Source organism: Scyliorhinus canicula, chromosome 2, assembly GCF_902713615.1.
Source record: "Scyliorhinus canicula chromosome 2, sScyCan1.1, whole genome shotgun sequence".
NCBI lineage: Eukaryota > Metazoa > Chordata > Chondrichthyes > Carcharhiniformes > Scyliorhinidae > Scyliorhinus > Scyliorhinus canicula.
In genome coordinates this window covers 116,654,313-116,671,183 of record NC_052147.1, presented here as the reverse complement: position 1 = coordinate 116,671,183, position 16,871 = coordinate 116,654,313, and the positions used below count along the sequence as shown (strand labels likewise).

Sequence of the window (16,871 nt, the reverse complement as noted above, 5' to 3'; positions counted from 1 at the left end):
GAGAACGTGCAGACTCCCCACAGACAGTGACCCAAGCCGGGAATCAAAACTGGGACACTGGCGCTGTGAAGTAAGTGTTAATCACTGTGCTACCTTGCCGCCCAAAATGTTGCCAAAATTGGAAATCAGACATGATGGCCATGCCGGAGGGGCTCAAAGGTTATTGGAACCAAGCTGGCACTGACAGTGCACCAGGTTGACGCTGCTAGGATGCCAAGGGGCAGGTCCTGAGAGGAGGTATGACCAGGAAAGGTAATGGGGGGGGGGGGGGGGGGGTCCTGACGGATGTGCATGAAGGTGGGGCTGAGGAAGAAGCCTGAAAGGGGAGAGGCTGAAATGGGGGAGCTTCTAAAGAAGGGGCTTCTGCAACCCCATAGCAGAGTTTCCCTCATTTCGGGGAAGAACCCCAGCCAGTCCGCCTTCAACGATTTCACAGCAGGCCCTTTGTAAAGACCAAAACACTTCTGTTAGAAAAGAAACTTAGCTGCTTTGAAGTTGCCTGCAGCTGTCAAGCAGAACAAGGATCTTTATAAACATTGCAGTTAGGAACAATGGGAGGTGCTTCAGATGCATTCAACCGTGAAGGGAAAGACAAATAAAAACTCCTCCCTGTAAAAACCTGTGTAAAAACCATTAAGCTGTTAATCAATGGCTAGTCAAAGGTACTGGGCTGCGAAATTGAATGAAAACAAAGGTTTTCAAGGGATTCCAAATGTTTTGAAAGGATTTGAGCTTTCTAGGAAGGCTCAGAAACTTGAAAAAAATAATGTTAAAAGCATGGGGCTGTGTGAGCAGCTTTGGAGAAAGAGAAAGTACTTGAAGCTTCCTGGCTTGTAACAGCTGCTGCTTTGACCATTTTTGTCTGGGGCAGCAAATGTTAGGAAAGAGCAAGTGAAAATTCAGTGATCTTTCAACCTATTGCCTGGACCAATCTACAGCTTTCAAGCAGGGGTCTCTGATGAGGGGGCGGGAGGGGTAGGATTTATGTTGTGGGGGGGCCTTCTGATGGACCTTGGGGACTTCCATTATTCACTGACCCCCCTTGACCCACCACGGTGTCCACCACGTCAGGGCCATGCTTGAAAATACCTCCACCATTTTGCCGCGTGAATCCCAGCTGAGGCGCCTGAAGCATCACGGGGGAGCTGGAGGTTCGGGCTTCCAGCCTGTTAATCGGATGCAAATGACCCACTTGCATCTTCCCACCAACGCAGGGCGTGTAGCTCGCTACCGCTAATGGCAGCAGACCAGAGCATCAGAACAGCCAAACCTGTTTTTAGAACAATGCTCGATTCTCTGCCAGATCGGAAAACCCACTACCGGCAGCAGGCAATGGAGAATCCACCCCTTAATGATTTTTGGGAGAATTGGCCAGAGAGAGTGTTACACGGTGAAGTTGGCCATGCTTGATATGTTAGCCAGCACCGAGGACCTGAAATAGGAGGTTATTCCATTCACCGATGATGGGATCCTTTACCTGGCAAGAAGAAAATACCGATTTTTGATGTCAGAGCAAAGTGTACCTATCCTATTTGTTACATTATCATGACTTTTGCTTGGACAATAGCACATTTTCTGTCTCATCAAAAAGTGTTTGCAGCTTTTTGTGATCAGGCCATGGGAAATTGACCCCCACAATAAACAATATTTTCCAGAATAACAAACACTTCTCTGCAAAATCTGCCAAAAGTCTTTTGAAATTTCACTAATTTCAAGCGGAGAAGGGAGGGGATTGTGCAGAAGGTCAGAGGAATAAAAGGTTCAGAAGGAAGTCCTGGCAAGCTGAAGGAGGTTATAACAATAGCGAGGGGTGAGATGGTGCCAGTTAAACATAAGGGTGATAATATTATCTTAATGTGTCAATGTATCAGTAAGTGCATATTTTGTCAATTACATTTTTAAGCTAATTGCCTTATAAAAGACAAGTGATGATCATTGGCTCAACCTCCAAAAGAGTAAGAATGAACACAGGAAATTACAAGGAGCTTGCATCTCTGCCGAGTAAACAGATCCAGGCAGTGGGTGACCGAGGGAGTCATCCAATCTGACTGTCACCCCTCTACCATGGCTACATTCATGGGTGTCCCTGGAGAGGGAGCATGTGGTGTCCACGGGCAGCATTGAGGCTTCCCGTGCCCGCTGGATACCACAGGGCCTGGGATGCTTTATTGACCCTTCTAATTACATTTTAGTTTGATGTTTTAAGTTTAATTTGTGATTTGGGTTTGTTTAAGGAAGTATCCCTTAAAGGGGCTGCCCCTTTTCATTTGTCCTTCAGTTTATTTAATTTAGTTTATTCAGTTTTATCAAAAATGTTGCATCTCTGCCAGCTGGATGCAGGATAAACTCTTGCTGAAGGAAAAAGACATGCTGCTGTATTATTCCTCCATCATGTACTACCATTTGATATTAGCATATTAAACCTGTGGCATTGAGGGACCAAGACCAGATATATATCAAAGAACAGAGGATTAATGAGTGAGCAAAACTCCTTGTAGGACGGAACATGCACAGCAGAGTTTTAGATGGCCTGAAGCTTCAGACCCTGGGAGGATATCAAGGCTGGCCACTGCAGCATCGAAAGCCAATCGTAAAGATGATGAAGCACGAACAAGAATGTGAACAGCAAAATGTGGCGACAAACAACATTTCAGAGATGGAAATATGTCACCCTGACGATGGGGAGGATGCAGGAGTCAAGCCCTCAGTTCAAAGTAGCTGTTTAGCACACTGGGCTAAATAGCTGGCTTTGAAAGCAGACCAAGGCAGGCCAGCAGCACGGTTCGATTCCCGTTACAGCCTCCCCGAACAGGCGCCGGAATGTGGCGACTAGGGGCTTTTCACAGTAACTTCATTGAATCCTACTCGTGACAATAAGCGATTTTCATTTCAAAGACAAATAAAACAAAACAAAGAAATCCATTTCCTCAGTAAATAAGTGTAAATAAACCATACAAAGTTAGTGGGTGATAAATGGAAGAGTAAATAAGCAGAAAAGAGAGCGGCACTGCAGCTCAAAGAAAGACAAAACAAGCACCACAATAGAACATTACAGCGGAGTACAGGCCCTTCGGCCCTCGATGTTGCACCAACCTGTGAAACCCCTCTAAAGCCCATCTACACTATTCCCTTATCATCCATATGTTTATCCAATGACCATTTAAATGCCTTTAATGTTGGTGAGTCCACTACTGTTGCAAGCAGGGCAGTCCAAACCCTTACTACTCTCTGAGTAAAGAACCTACCTCTGACATCTGTCCTATATCTATCTCCCCTCAATTTAAAGCTATGTCCCCTCATGCTAGCCATTACCATCCGAGGAAAAAGGCTCTCACTGTCCACCCTATCTAATCCTCTGATCATCTTGTATGCCTCAATTAAGTCACCTCTTAACCTTCTTCTCTCTCACGAAAACAGCCTCAAGTTCCTCAGCCTTTCCTCATAAGATCTTCCCTCCATACCAGGCAACATCCTGGTAAATCTCCTCTGCACCCTTCCCAATGCTTCCACATCCTTCCTATAATGCGGCGACCAGAACTGCACGCAATACTCCAAATGCGGCCACACCAGAGTTTTGTACAGCTGCAACATGACCTCATGACTCCGAAACTCAATCCCTCGACCAATAAAAGCTAACACACCGTACGCCTTCTTAACAACCCTCTCAACCTGGGTGGGAACTTTCAGGGATCTTTGTACTTGGACACCGAGATCTCTCTGCTCATCCACACTACCAAGAATCTTACCATTAGCCCAGTACTCTGTCTTCCTGTTACTCCTTCCAAAATGAATCACCTCACACTTTTCTGCATTAAACTCCATTTGCCACTTCTCAGCCCAGCTCTGCATCTTATCTATGTCCCTCTGTAACCTGCACCATCCTTCCGCACTGTCCACAACTCCACCGACTTTAGTGTCACCCGCAAATTTATACTCACCCATCCTTCTACGTCCTCCTCCAGGTCATTTATAAAAATAACAAACAGCAGTGGCCCAAAAACAGATCCTTGTGGTACACCACTAGTAACTGAACTCCGGGCTGAACATTTCCCATCAACCACCACCCTCTGTCTTCTTACAACGAGCCAATTTCTGATCCAAACCGCTAAATCACCCTCAATCCCATGCCTCTGTATTTTCTGCAATAGCCTACCGTAGGGAACCTTATCAAACGCTTTACTGAAATCCATATAAACCACATCAACTACTTTACCCTCGTCCACCTGTTTGGTCACCTTCTCAAAGAACTCAATAAGGTTTGTGACCTGTCATGACCTACCCTTCACAAAACTGTGTTGACTATCCCTAATCAATTATTCCTTTCTAGATGATTATAAATCCTATCTCTTATAATCCTTTCCAAGACTTTGTCCACAACAGAAGTAAAGCTCACTAGTCTATAGTTACCGGGGTTGTCTCTACTTCCCTTCTTGAACAAGGGGACAACATGTGCTATCCTCCAGTCTTCTGGCACTATTCCTGTAGGCAATGATGACATAAAGATTAAAGCCAAAGACTCTGCAATCGTCTCCCTAGCTTCCCAGAGAATCCTAGGACAAATCCCATCCGGCTCAGGGGAGTTGTCTATTTTCACACTTTCCAGAATTGCTAACACCTCCTCCTTATGAACCTCAATCCAGTCTAGTCTAATAGCCTGTATCTCAGTATTCTCCTCGACAATTGTCTTTTTCCTGTGTGAATACTGACTACTGTCACTACTGTCCTTGACTGGCCCTACTCATTCTTTTATTCCTGACATACCTATAGAAAGCTTTAGGGTTTTCCTTGATCCTACCTGCCAAGGACTTCTCATGTTCCCTCCTGGCTCTTCTTAGCTCTCTCTTTAGGTCCTTCCTGGCTAACTTGTAACTCTCAAGCGCCCTAACTGAACCGTCATGTCTCATCTTTACATAAGCCTCCGTCTTCCTCTTCACAAGTGATTCACTACTTTAGTAAACCACGGTTCCCTCGCTCAACCACTTCCTCCCTGCCTGACAGGTACATACTTATCAAGGACACGCAGTAACTGTTCCTTGAACAAGCTCCACATTTCAATTGTGCCCATCCCCTGCAGTTTCCTTCCCCACCCTATGCATCCTAAGTCTTGCCTAATCGCATCAGAATTGACTTTCCCCCAGCTATAACTCTTGCCCTGTGGTATATACCTATCCTTCTCCATCGCTAAAGTAAACGTAACCGAATTGTGGTCACTATCACCAAAGTGCTCACCTACCACCAAATCTAACACCTGGCCTGGTTCATTATCCAGTACCAAATCCAATGTGGTCTCGCCTCTTGTTGGCCTATCTACATACTGTGTCAGGAAACCCTCCTGCACACATTGGACAAAAACTGGCCCATCTAAAGTACTCGAACTATAGTGTTCCAGTCAATATTTGGAAAGTTAAAGTCCCCCATAACAACTACCCTGTTACTTTCATTCCTATCCAGAATCATCTTTGAAATCCTTTCCTCTACATCTCTAGAACTTTTCAGAGGCCTATGGAAAACTCCCAGCAGGGTGACCTCTCCTTTCCTGTTTCTGACCTCAGCCCATACTACGTCAGTAGACGAGTCCTCATCAAACGCCCTTTCTGCCACCGTCATACTGTACTTGACTAACCATGCCACACCTCACCCTCTTTTACCACCTTCCCTGAGCTTACTGACACATCTAAACCCCAGAACGTGCAACAACCATTCCTGTCCCTGCTCTATCCATGTCTCCCAAATAGCCACAACATCAAAGTCCCAGGTACCAACCCATGCTGCAAGTTCACCCACCTTATTCCGGATGCTCCTGGTGTTGAAGTAGACACACTTCAAACCACCTTCCTGCCTGCCGGTACACTCCTGCAACCTTGAAACCTTACTCATGACCTCACTCTCAACCTCCTGTACACTGGAGCTAAATTCAGGTTCCCATCCCCCTAGTGAATTCGTTTAAACCCTCCCGAAGAGCATTAGCAAATTTCCCCCCCAGGATATTGGTACCCCTCTGGTTCAGGTGTAGACCATCCCGTTTGTAGGAGCTCCCACCTACCCCAGAATGAGCCCCAATTATCCAGATATCTGAATCCCTCCCTCCTGCACCATCCCTGTAGCCACGTGTTCAACAATTAGAAAGAGCTACCCAGAGTGTGTAAAACAATGGAATGCAAATAAAACAACAAAAAAAGACAAACAAAAAGGAATTGAAAGTGCTGATCAGAGCAGAGTGACCACAAAGAACAAATGTTTGGAGACAAAACAAAAGTTTTAATCAATTATACAAATACACACTCCACCTCCCGAAGGGTCCTCCCACCTCGGCCCACATCCAGATCGGGATTTTATACCAAGAAGCCTGCCCCTTTATTGGGGAAGTTCACGGTAGCTAATGGATAGCACTGTTGCTTCACAGCACCAGGGTCCCAGGTTCGATTCCCGCTTGGGTCACTGCCTGTGGAGTCTGCACATTCTCCCCGCGTCTGCATGGATTTCCTCCGGGTGCTTTGGTTTCTTTCCACAAATCCCGAAAGATTTGCTTGTTACGTGAATTGGACATTCTGAATTCTCCCTCAGTGTACCCAACCAGGCGCCGGAATGTGACAACCAGGGAATTTTCACAGTAACTTCATTGCTGTGTTAATGTAAGCCTACTTGTAACAATAATAATAAAGATGATGTTCTGCTGAGGTCACAGGGTGTCGACTATTAGGTTCCCCGTGACCTCCACGCGGGTTATAACAACAGAAAGAAAAGGAACAGAACCGTATTCGGCAGTTAATAAGAAATGAGAGTTAAGGCAAAAGAGATGTTTTATCCATGATCAACAGCATCAGACATTAATTCATAAAATATTTTCTTCTAGGTTTTTTCTATAGAAACCTAGTACCTTCTGTGTGCTACTGTACTTGTAAAGTACCCCGTGCACCAATTCAATAAGCATGTAGAATTATATAAAATAAATATAGAAGTATGAAATAAGAAAATATTGCTTTTTCCAGCAATCTGCAAGATAGAATGATCAGAATTATGGAATCTCCATAACTACTTCACAAGGAAGCCAAATAGCACAGTTCAATATAATTCTGAGATTTCTTCCTGAACCTTACCTGCATTAAAATTAACAACGCAAAATAGAATGCAGTTATGTATAAAAATCTGAGCAAAAGTTGTGATAAAATTCTAAAATATCATGGTATACAGTTATGGTACCTGATTTACCTGAAATCTGCAGTTCCTGTGTAATGGGATCCATATGTTCCTGTGGTGATATTTGAGATTCATCATATCCTCCAGTATCCACACTGTCAGTAGCCAAGCTGTTCACTCCATCTTGTTCACTAAAGATTTCATGATCACTGACAAAGTTCTCAAAGCAAGAATTGGTCATGAAATCCAGGGAGTTACTATGGTTGTCCAAAGGGTCAGACCTTTCCTGCAATCAGAAAAAAATATGCAATCAGAGGTTCTCAAAGTGAGTAGCTTTGATTTACTCAAATTGAATTATTTCTAATCTGCCGCATAGAATGCAATTCATTGGGGGCGATCCAACAGCGTGCCATGTCCAGCTCTGTGAAGTTGCATATTAAAATGCTGCAATAAGCATCACTTTAATATGCACTCACCTGAGTTACCCAAGGCGCAGGATCTAACCTCAGCGTCTTGGTGACCCTGTGTGAGCGCTGATCTCCACAAATGGGGACCAGGTGTACTGGCACTTGGGGTGTCTCCCAGGTGATTGGAGCCCCTGGGTTCTGGGCAGTGTGTTACACTGGCACCCCCAATGCCACCTGGGGACTGGAAGATTTGGGCCAGTGAACTTTCCGAGCGTATGCTGACAATGTCACCAAACACTTCAAAGTAATTTAGTCCATATAAATTCTTAGAAAGGAACAAATCCACCCAATATTTGAAAACTAGCAGGAGACTTGATAAACACTAACAATTCAGTTAAAGATGGTGGCCTGCAACTCTACATGACCTTCCAACTTGGAATTAAAGCTCTCTCCGCCATTATCTAATTGCCCCACACCACTGCCACCACATTCTCTTTCAATTCCACTTTTTGAAAACAATAGTAAGAACAACAGTCAAATTAATAACTGAATGTTTACAAATTCAGATTGTGAGATTGCCCAAAAAAAAATTCAGAAAGGGAAAATGAAGTTGGTTTTCAAACAGTGTGCATTATGGAATCCCTAGTGTAGATGGAGGCCCATCGAGTCTAGACCGACCTTTTGAAAGAGCACCCCACCAAGGCAAACAGACCCTCCCTCGGCCATATCCCCAACTAACCTATCCACTAAGCCTACACATCTTTCGACAGTGGGAGGAAACCAAAGGACCCAGAGAAAACTCACACAGACATGGGGAGAATGTTCAAGCTCCATACAGACAGGGATTATACCTGGGGTACAGATTATAATAGATTATACCTGGGGTAAAATTGGTTCAGGAGTTAAAATCACCATAGCTCCCGAGGAATGCGCACTCAATCGTCGCCTTTCCGGTGATGGACCACTTGCCACCCGGCTCCCAGGGCGGGTTCGAGAACCAGATGCTGGCCGTGAAATCTCATCAAGCTGGCCTCTCACGATGTCCATTATCATCTAAAATAATGCAACATTTTAATTATGTTAGTTTCCATAAAGTATAGTCACTGTTGTAATGTAAGAAACATTGCTGCCGTTATATGCACACAGCAATAATGACCAGATAATTATCATAGGTTATAATAGAATTTACAGCGCAGAAGGCCATTCGGCCCATCGCATCTGCCCCAGCTCTTGGAAAGAGCACCCTACCCAAGGTCAACACCTCCACCCTATCCCCATAACACAGTAACCCCATCTGTTGGTTGAGCACTAAAATAGTGTCACGTCTCATGTATGAGAGGACTCCTCAATTCAATGTTTAATTCTAAGGGCAGCACCTCCAACATTGCAGCACTCCCTCAGTACTGCACTGGCGCATCACCCAAGCACAGTGAAACACAGAAATCTGCCTTCTATCTTGCAGGAGAAGCCCATCCACCATCTACAAGGCAAAATCAGGAGTGTGATGCTCTCCATTACCTAGATTAGTGCAGCTCTAACACTCAAGAAGCTCAACACCAACCAGGACAAAGCAGCCCTGCAAGACGCCTGAACAACCCACTTCAACATCTACTCCCTGAACCACCAACACACAGTGGCAGCCGTGCTAGAAGATGCACTACATCAACAAACCAAGGCTCCTCCCGACAGCACCTTCCAAACCTGCAACGTCTACTACCTAGAAGGACAAGGGCAGCAGACACATGGGAACACCACCTTCTGGAAGTTCCCCTACAAGTCACACACCCTTCTTGACTGGGAAATATTGTCATTCCTGCACTGAAACTGGGTCAAAATCCAGAAACTCCCTCCCTGATACTGGGTGTACCGACTCCACATTGTCTACAGTGGTTCCAGATTGCAGCTCACCACCTTCACAAGGAAAATTAAGGATGGGCAGGATATGTTGGCCTAGACAACAACACCCACATCCAATTAAATAATTTTATAAACTAAGAAACAAAAACCAAAAATAGAATTAACTATGTGCAGTGCTCACTTACTATTTTTTACTGATATTGGCTATTGTGTTCAACCTTGATTCAACCCATTGATTAATTCCTAAAGCTTGATGATTGTCAGATTCATGTGCAGTAAATTAAAAATGCAAGTTCACTCAAGATTAATGAGCACCAAAATAAACTGATATGGTGTAGATGCCGCCCACAGCAAATATACACACAGCCAGTGTGAACACAGGTCACAGCCAGTGTGAGCACAATTAACATGGTGTTTACACCCAGTGTGAGCGTTCCCGTAACTGCAGCAGTTTCTGGGCTCCGGAGCTCCCACCACTCCCGGAGCCCGTGATCCACTGACGGTCATTTCCTCACCGACAGCTGCGGGTGCGAATCCCGGGAAATAGGGGGAAGCCGCAACTGTTCAACCCGCTAGCGGAGCCGCTGCCAGGGACGCTGAGACCCCGGATGTGTTGCTATTCAAAACAAACCCAACTTTATCAATTACCTTTCCACTGGCTACTTCACACCCTCCCATTGGCAGATTCAATCACCCTAAACACTGGCTCATTCACACCCTGAACACTGGCTCATTCACACCCTAAACAGTGGCTGTTTCACACCCTCCCACTGGCAGATTCACACCCTCCCACTGGCAGATTCAATCACCCTAAACACTGGCTGTTTCACACCCTCCCACTGGCTGATTCACACCCTCCCACTGGCAGATTCACACCCTCCCACTGGCAGATTCAATCACCCTAAACACTGGCTGTTTCACACCCTCCCACTGGCTGATTCACACCCTCCCACTGGCAGATTCACACCCTCCCACTGGCAGATTCAATCACCCTAAACACTGGTTGTTTCACACCCTCCCACTGGCTGATTCACACCCTCCCACTGGCAGATTCAATCACCCTCCCACTGGTTGTTTCACACCCTCCCACTGGCTGATTCACACCCTCCCATTGGCAGATTCAATCACCCTAAACACTGGCTCATTCACACCCTAAACACTGGCTGTTTCACACCCTCCCACTGGCTGATTCACACCCTCCCACTGGCTACTTCACACCCTCCCACTGGCCGATTCAATCACCCTCCCACTGGCTGATTCACACCCTCCCACTGGCCGATTCAATCACCCTCAGCACTGGCTGTTTCACACCCTCCTGCTGGCGGTTTCACACCCTAAACACTGACTGCTTCACACCCTCCCACTGGCTGCTTCACACCCTCCCACTGGCTGCTTCATACCCTCCAGCTGGCGGATTCAGTCACCCTAAACATTGGCTGATTCACATCCTTCCACTGGTGGATTCAATCACCCTAAACACTGGCTGATTCACATCTCACTCAGCATTGGCAGATCCACATCTCTACGGGCTGCTTGTTCATCCCCAGAACTGTCTGCTTTAATCCTCCTAACCAGCTCTGATTCAAACACATCCATCACATCTCTCCTTCTGTTTTAAACTTCCCATTTATTGATATATTAATTTTAAAAGGAGAACCGAGGCTGTACGCATTTCAGTTGGTTTGTGAATATAAAACTCTTGTGATCAGCGTTGCTCTGAACTGTTCCCAATATTGATCACTGACTGACGATAACATTTGCTGAAATTCTAATCCATACCTTTTACTCAATACATTTCCTGTTCTCAGTAACCTATTTTATCTTGTAAAGCATGTTTTCAAATACATCAATGTTCTTACCTCACCCCAGTGGCCCGACGTTATATCTGCTCCTGCAGCCTTCAGTTCTCTGCTTCCAATGAATTTTCCATTGCTCTATCATTAATGGCAGAACATTAATGCAGAACCATCATGCGCTTCTTCATGGGAACTCCTTACCCAATTTCTCTACTCTCCATGTATTCATCCACATTTTAAAAACTTCTGAAAATCCATCTTTTCAGCCAGATTTCTGTGCACCTTTCTAATGTTTCCCTCAATGGCTTAGTTTGCCTTCTCAAACTCACTGTAAAAGCCCTTAAAGCAGCTACATACATTTTTGAAGCTCAGTGAAATGAAAGGCCACAAGCTGTCTCTACTGTTAAAGTTACGATGAGTCACAGTCAGGATGGTGTGTAACTGGAAGGGAACTTGGATATTATGGTTTTTCATTCCACATGCTTCAGATGTCGGGGTAGCATGGTAGCACAGTGGTTAGCCATGCTGCCTCACTGCGGCAAGGACCCAGGTTCAATTCCCACCTTGGGTCACTGTCTGTGTGGAGTTTGCACATTCTCCCCATGTCTGTGTGGGTTTCCTCCGGGTGCTCCAGTTTCCTCCCACAGTCCAAAGATGTTCAGGTTGGTGGAGTGGCTATGCTAAATTACCCCTTGGTGCCCAGAAATGTGCAGGTTAGGTGGAGTTATGGAGTTACAGGGATAGGACTGGGGATAGGGCCAAGGTAGCGTGCTCTTTCAGAGGGTTGGTGCAGACCCGATGGGCCAAATGGCCTCCTTTTGCACAGTCGGGATTCTATGATTCTATGGTTCTTCTAGATGGTGGAGGTAACATGCTGATCAACACTGGTTCCCAATCCAATGAAGCCTCAGTTTTGACATTTTCAAACTCGTCCTTGTTTTCAACTCACTGCATGTCATTGCCCCTTCACCATCTCTGTATCCTCCTCCAGCCCTACAAGCCTTTGAGATTTCCTCCACTCCTCGCATCCTTCACATCCCCGATTTTAATCACGACCTTTGGTGACCCTGCCTTGTTCTGAAGATCTGGAGCTACCTCCCTGAGCCACTCCACTTTGCCACTTCTTTCTCCTCTTTAAGATGCTCCTTCTACCTCCCACCTCTTTGACCACATGTTTGATCACCTGCCCATTATCGTATGGCTCAGTGTCATAATGAAGAACTTTGGGACATTTTGTTCTGTTGACATTGCTATATAAATGCAAGCTGCCAGTGGAGAAAGTTCAAGTAATCAGGAATTCAGCAATTCACCTACCCCGTCCCTGATCTACCCTAGTAGCAAAAGTATTATTTGGCTGTTCTAGTTGGATTTCTCTTCACTGGTCACTCTCAAGATGTAGATATGGGAGGACTTTCGCTGCTCATAATGCAATAGAATTTTTAAAGGATGAGAAACTTCTAATTGTTGACGTTCAAAGAAAGAGGGTTGTGCTTATACAAGGTACATAGAAAGTTAGCATACAGGTGGAGCAAGTAATTCGGAAGTCAGGTGGCATGTTGGTCTTAATTGAAGTCTTGCGACTGATGTGTTGGACAGGCTGCGTCTATGTGGACTGCGTTTGATGCGGTATAGAGAGACAGGCTTCCAACACTTGATGAGATGCAACATGATTTTATTTAACATCTAACTATAATACATGCTTAACTGTGGGTTGACACTATGCTGACTTGACTGGAGATCTGAAGCGAGCCTGATCAGACTAACTGACTACCACATGGTGTTTGTACCAGCTGCTGCTCACGAGCTCTGACTGTCTCAGAGGCTGGATCCCGAGAGAGTGGGAAAACTGGTGCCCTCTGGCTTTATAGTGGTCGTGTTCTGTCTGGTGATTGGCTGCTGTGTTCTGTGTGCTCACTGGTCATCCTGTGTGTCAATCACTGCCTGTCTGCATTCCATCATATACATGGATGTATATTATGGCAGCGACAATTGTACAGAGTTTTGGTGGGACTATATCTGGAATACTGTGGGCAGTTTTGGTCTCCACGTTTTCAGAAGGATACACTTTCATTGGAGGCAGTACAGCAAAGAGTCACTAGATTGGTCCTGGGACAAGTGAATCCAGTGATGAGAGGCTGAGTAAATTGGGTTTATATTCTCTGAAGTTCAGAAGAATGAAACCTACAAAATTCTAAGAGGTTTTATATGATGGACGCTGAGAGATTGTTCCCACTGGTCGGGGAATCTCCAGCATGGTGGACACAGTCACAGGCGAAGGGGCTGACCATTTAGGACTGAGTGAGGAGAATTTATTTCACTCGAAGGATTGTGAATTGTTGGATTGTTGCACAATTGCTCCATTGTTGAATATATTTAAGGCTGGGATAGACTGAGTTTTGGTGTCCCAGGAATCAACGGAAGTGGGAAAATAAAGTTGAAGCCCAGGATCAGTCATGATCGTATTTGGGCCGTGAAGGATCGTACTCCTGCTCCAATTTCTTTTCTTGTGTTCTTGTCAATGTCAAGAGAAGGTTATTAGGCTTCTTCTTATCAGACAGGGTCATCATCAGGCACATGTATAGTATGAATGTTACTTACCACAGCAACGAAAAACTGGATTTCTTCCAGATTTTGTTGCATCTCTGCTACGATTACCCATTGGGTTGTCCGTGGAATCCCTACAGTGTAGAAGACCATTCAGCCCTTCGGGTCTGCACCGACCCTCCTAAAGAGCACTCTACCGAGGCCCACTGCCCCGCAACCCTGCGCATCTTTGGATTGTGGGAGGAAACCGGAGCACCTGGAGAAAAACACGCAAGTTCCACACAGTCACCCAAGGCCAGAACCAACCCCGGGAGCCTGGCGTTGTGAGACAGCAGTGCCAACCACTGTGTCATCGTGTTGTCCTTTTATATCATTTTATGTCCATCTATATCATTTTTTAAATTACAAACATTTTGCATGAATATGGTTGTCGAAGTAGTTTAGCTTAGTTTAAGACTATGCGGTGATTTGCAGGAGCTATATAAATGAAATTTGTTGTTCTTTTACATTTACAGGGGGATGGGAACCAATGCTGGAAGTTGAAAGGTAGTAAAACAGGGACAGAAACAAAAGGAAGTAAGGGGAAAAGTGCAAGGCAGAGAAGACATAGTCAGAAATCCATAAGGGCGACAGTACAAGGTACAGTGACTGAGGGGAGCACAGTGAATAGGCCCAGTAATAACAAAAGGAATAAAACTGGAGATGTTAAGATTCAAAACAGAGGTAAAAAAAACAACATAAGTGTACTTTACCTGAATGCTCGTAGTATTCGGAATAAAGTAAATGAGTTGGTGGCACAAATCATTGTAAATGACTATGATTTAGTGGCCATTACTGAAACATGGTTAAAGGATGGTCACGACTGGGAGTTAAATATCCGAGGGTATCAAACTATTCGGAAGGACAGAGTGGATGGTAAGGGAGGTGGTGTTGCTCTGTTATTTAAGGATGACATCCGTGCAATAGTAAGGGATGACATCGGTGCTATGGAGGATAAGGTTGAATCCATTTGGGTGGAAATCAGGAATAGTAAGGCAAAAAAGTCACTGATAGGAGTAGTCTATCGGCCACCAAATAGTAATGAGATGGTGGGGCAGGCAATAAACAAAGAAATAACTGATGCATGTAGAAATGGTACAGCAGTTATCATGGGGGATTTTAATCTACATGTCGATTGGTTTAACCAGGTCGGTCAAGGCAACCGTGAGGAGGAGTTTATAGAATGTATCCGCGATAGTTTCCTAGAACAGTATGTAATGGAACCTACGAGGGAACAAGCGGTCCTAGATCTTGTCCTGTGTAATGAGACAGGATTGATTCATGATCTCATAGTTAGGGATCCTCTCGGAAGGAGCGATCACAATATGGTGGAATTTAAAATACAGATGGAGGGTGAGAAAGTAAAATCAAATACTAGTGTTTTGTGTTTAAACAAAGGAGATTACAAGGGGATGAGAGAAGAACTAGCTAAGGTAGACTGGGAGCTAAGACTTTATGGTGGAACAGTTGAGGAACAGTGGAGAACCTTCCAAGCGATTTTTCACAGTGCTCAGCAAAGGTTTATACCAACAAAAAGGAAGGACGGAAGAAAGAGGGAAAATCGACCGTGGATATCTAAGGAAATAAGGGAGAGTATCAAATTGAAGGAAAAAGCATATAAAGTGGCAAAGATTGCTGGGAGATTAGAGGACTGGGAAATCTTTAGGGGGCAACAGAAAGCTACTAAAAAAGCTATAAAGAAGAGTAAGATAGAGTATGAGAGTAAACTTGCTCAGAATATAAAAACAGACAGTAAAAGATTTTACAAATGTATAAGACAAAAAAGAGTGGCTAAGGTAAATATTGGTCCTTTAGAGGATGAGAAGGGAGTTTTAATAATGGGAAATGAGGAAATGGCTGAGGAACTGAACAGGTTTTTTGGGTCGGTCTTCACAGTGGAAGACACAAATAACATGCCAGCGACTGATAGAAATGAGGCTATGACAGGTGAGGACCTTGAGAGGATTGTTATCACTAAGGAGGGAGTGATGGGCAAGCTAATGGGGCTAAAGGTAGACAAGTCTCCTGGCCCTGATGGAATGCATCCCAGAGTGCTAAAAGAGATGGCTAGGGAAATTGCAGATGCACTAGTGATAATTTACCGAAATTCACTAGACTCTGGGGTGGTCCCGGTGGATTGGAAATTAGCAAACGTGACGCCACTGTTTAAAAAAGGAGGTAGGCAGAAAGCAGGAAATTATAGGCCAGTGAGTTTAACTTCAGTAATAGGGAAGATGCTGGAATCTATCATCAAGGAAGAAATAGCGAGGCATCTGGATAGAAATTGTCCCATTGGGCAGACGCAGCATGGGTTCGTTAAAGGCAGGTCATGCCTAACAAATTTAGTGGAATTTTTTGAGGACATTACCAGTGCAGTAGATAACGGGGAGCCGATGGATGTGGTATATCTGGATTTCCAGAAAGCCTTTGACAAGGTGCCACACAAAAGGTTGCTGCATAAGATAAAGATGCATGGCATTAAGGGTAAAGTAGTAGCATGGATAGAGGATTGGTTAATTAATAGAAAGCAAAGAGTTGGGATAAATGGGTGTTTCTCTGGTTGGCAATCAGTAGCTAGTGGTGTCCCTCAGGGATCCGTGTTGGGCCCACAATTGTTCACAATTTACATTGATGATTTGGAGTTGGGGACCAAGGGCAATGTGTCCAAGTTTGCAGATGACACTAAGATGAGTGGTAAAGCGAAAAGTGCAGAGGATACTGGAAGTCTGCAGAGGGATTTGGATAGGTTAAGTGAATGGGCTCGGGTCTGGCAGATGGAATACAATGTTGACAAATGTGAGGTTATCCATTTTGGTAGGAATAACAGCAAACGGGATTATTATTTAAACGATAAAATATTAAAGCATGCCGCTGTTCAGAGAGACTTGGGTGTGCTAGTGCATGAGTCACAGAAGGTTGGTTTACAAGTGCAACAGGTGATTAAGAAGGCAAATGGAATGTTGTCCTTCATTGCTAGAGGGATGGAGTTTAAGACTAGGGAGGTTATGTTGCAATTGTATAAGGTGTTAGTGCGGCCACACCTGGAGTATTGTGTTCAGTTTTGGTCTCCTTACTTGAGAAAGGACGTACT

General features: G+C 44.8%; 1 protein-coding gene across 4 annotated transcripts in view; it reads right to left on the bottom strand.

The window, feature by feature from the left end:
- The window catches only part of fsip1 (fibrous sheath interacting protein 1), a 612,301-nt gene extending 602,261 nt beyond the window's left edge, over positions 1-10,040 (bottom strand). For 3 of the 4 annotated variants that reach the window (XM_038785689.1, XM_038785714.1, XM_038785705.1), the window contains exons 1-3: positions 9,917-10,040; positions 8,424-8,597; positions 7,210-7,423 (exon numbers count right to left, since the gene is read on the bottom strand). In XM_038785689.1, the coding sequence (XP_038641617.1) occupies positions 7,210-7,423; positions 8,424-8,597 (388 nt within the window). In that variant the 5' untranslated portion in view covers positions 9,917-10,040. Of the gene's footprint in view, positions 1-7,209; positions 7,424-8,423; positions 8,598-9,586; positions 9,669-9,916 lie in introns of those variants that run through there. The other variant, XM_038785697.1, reaches the window with a different exon arrangement.
- Positions 10,041-16,871: the final 6,831 nt, after the last annotated feature.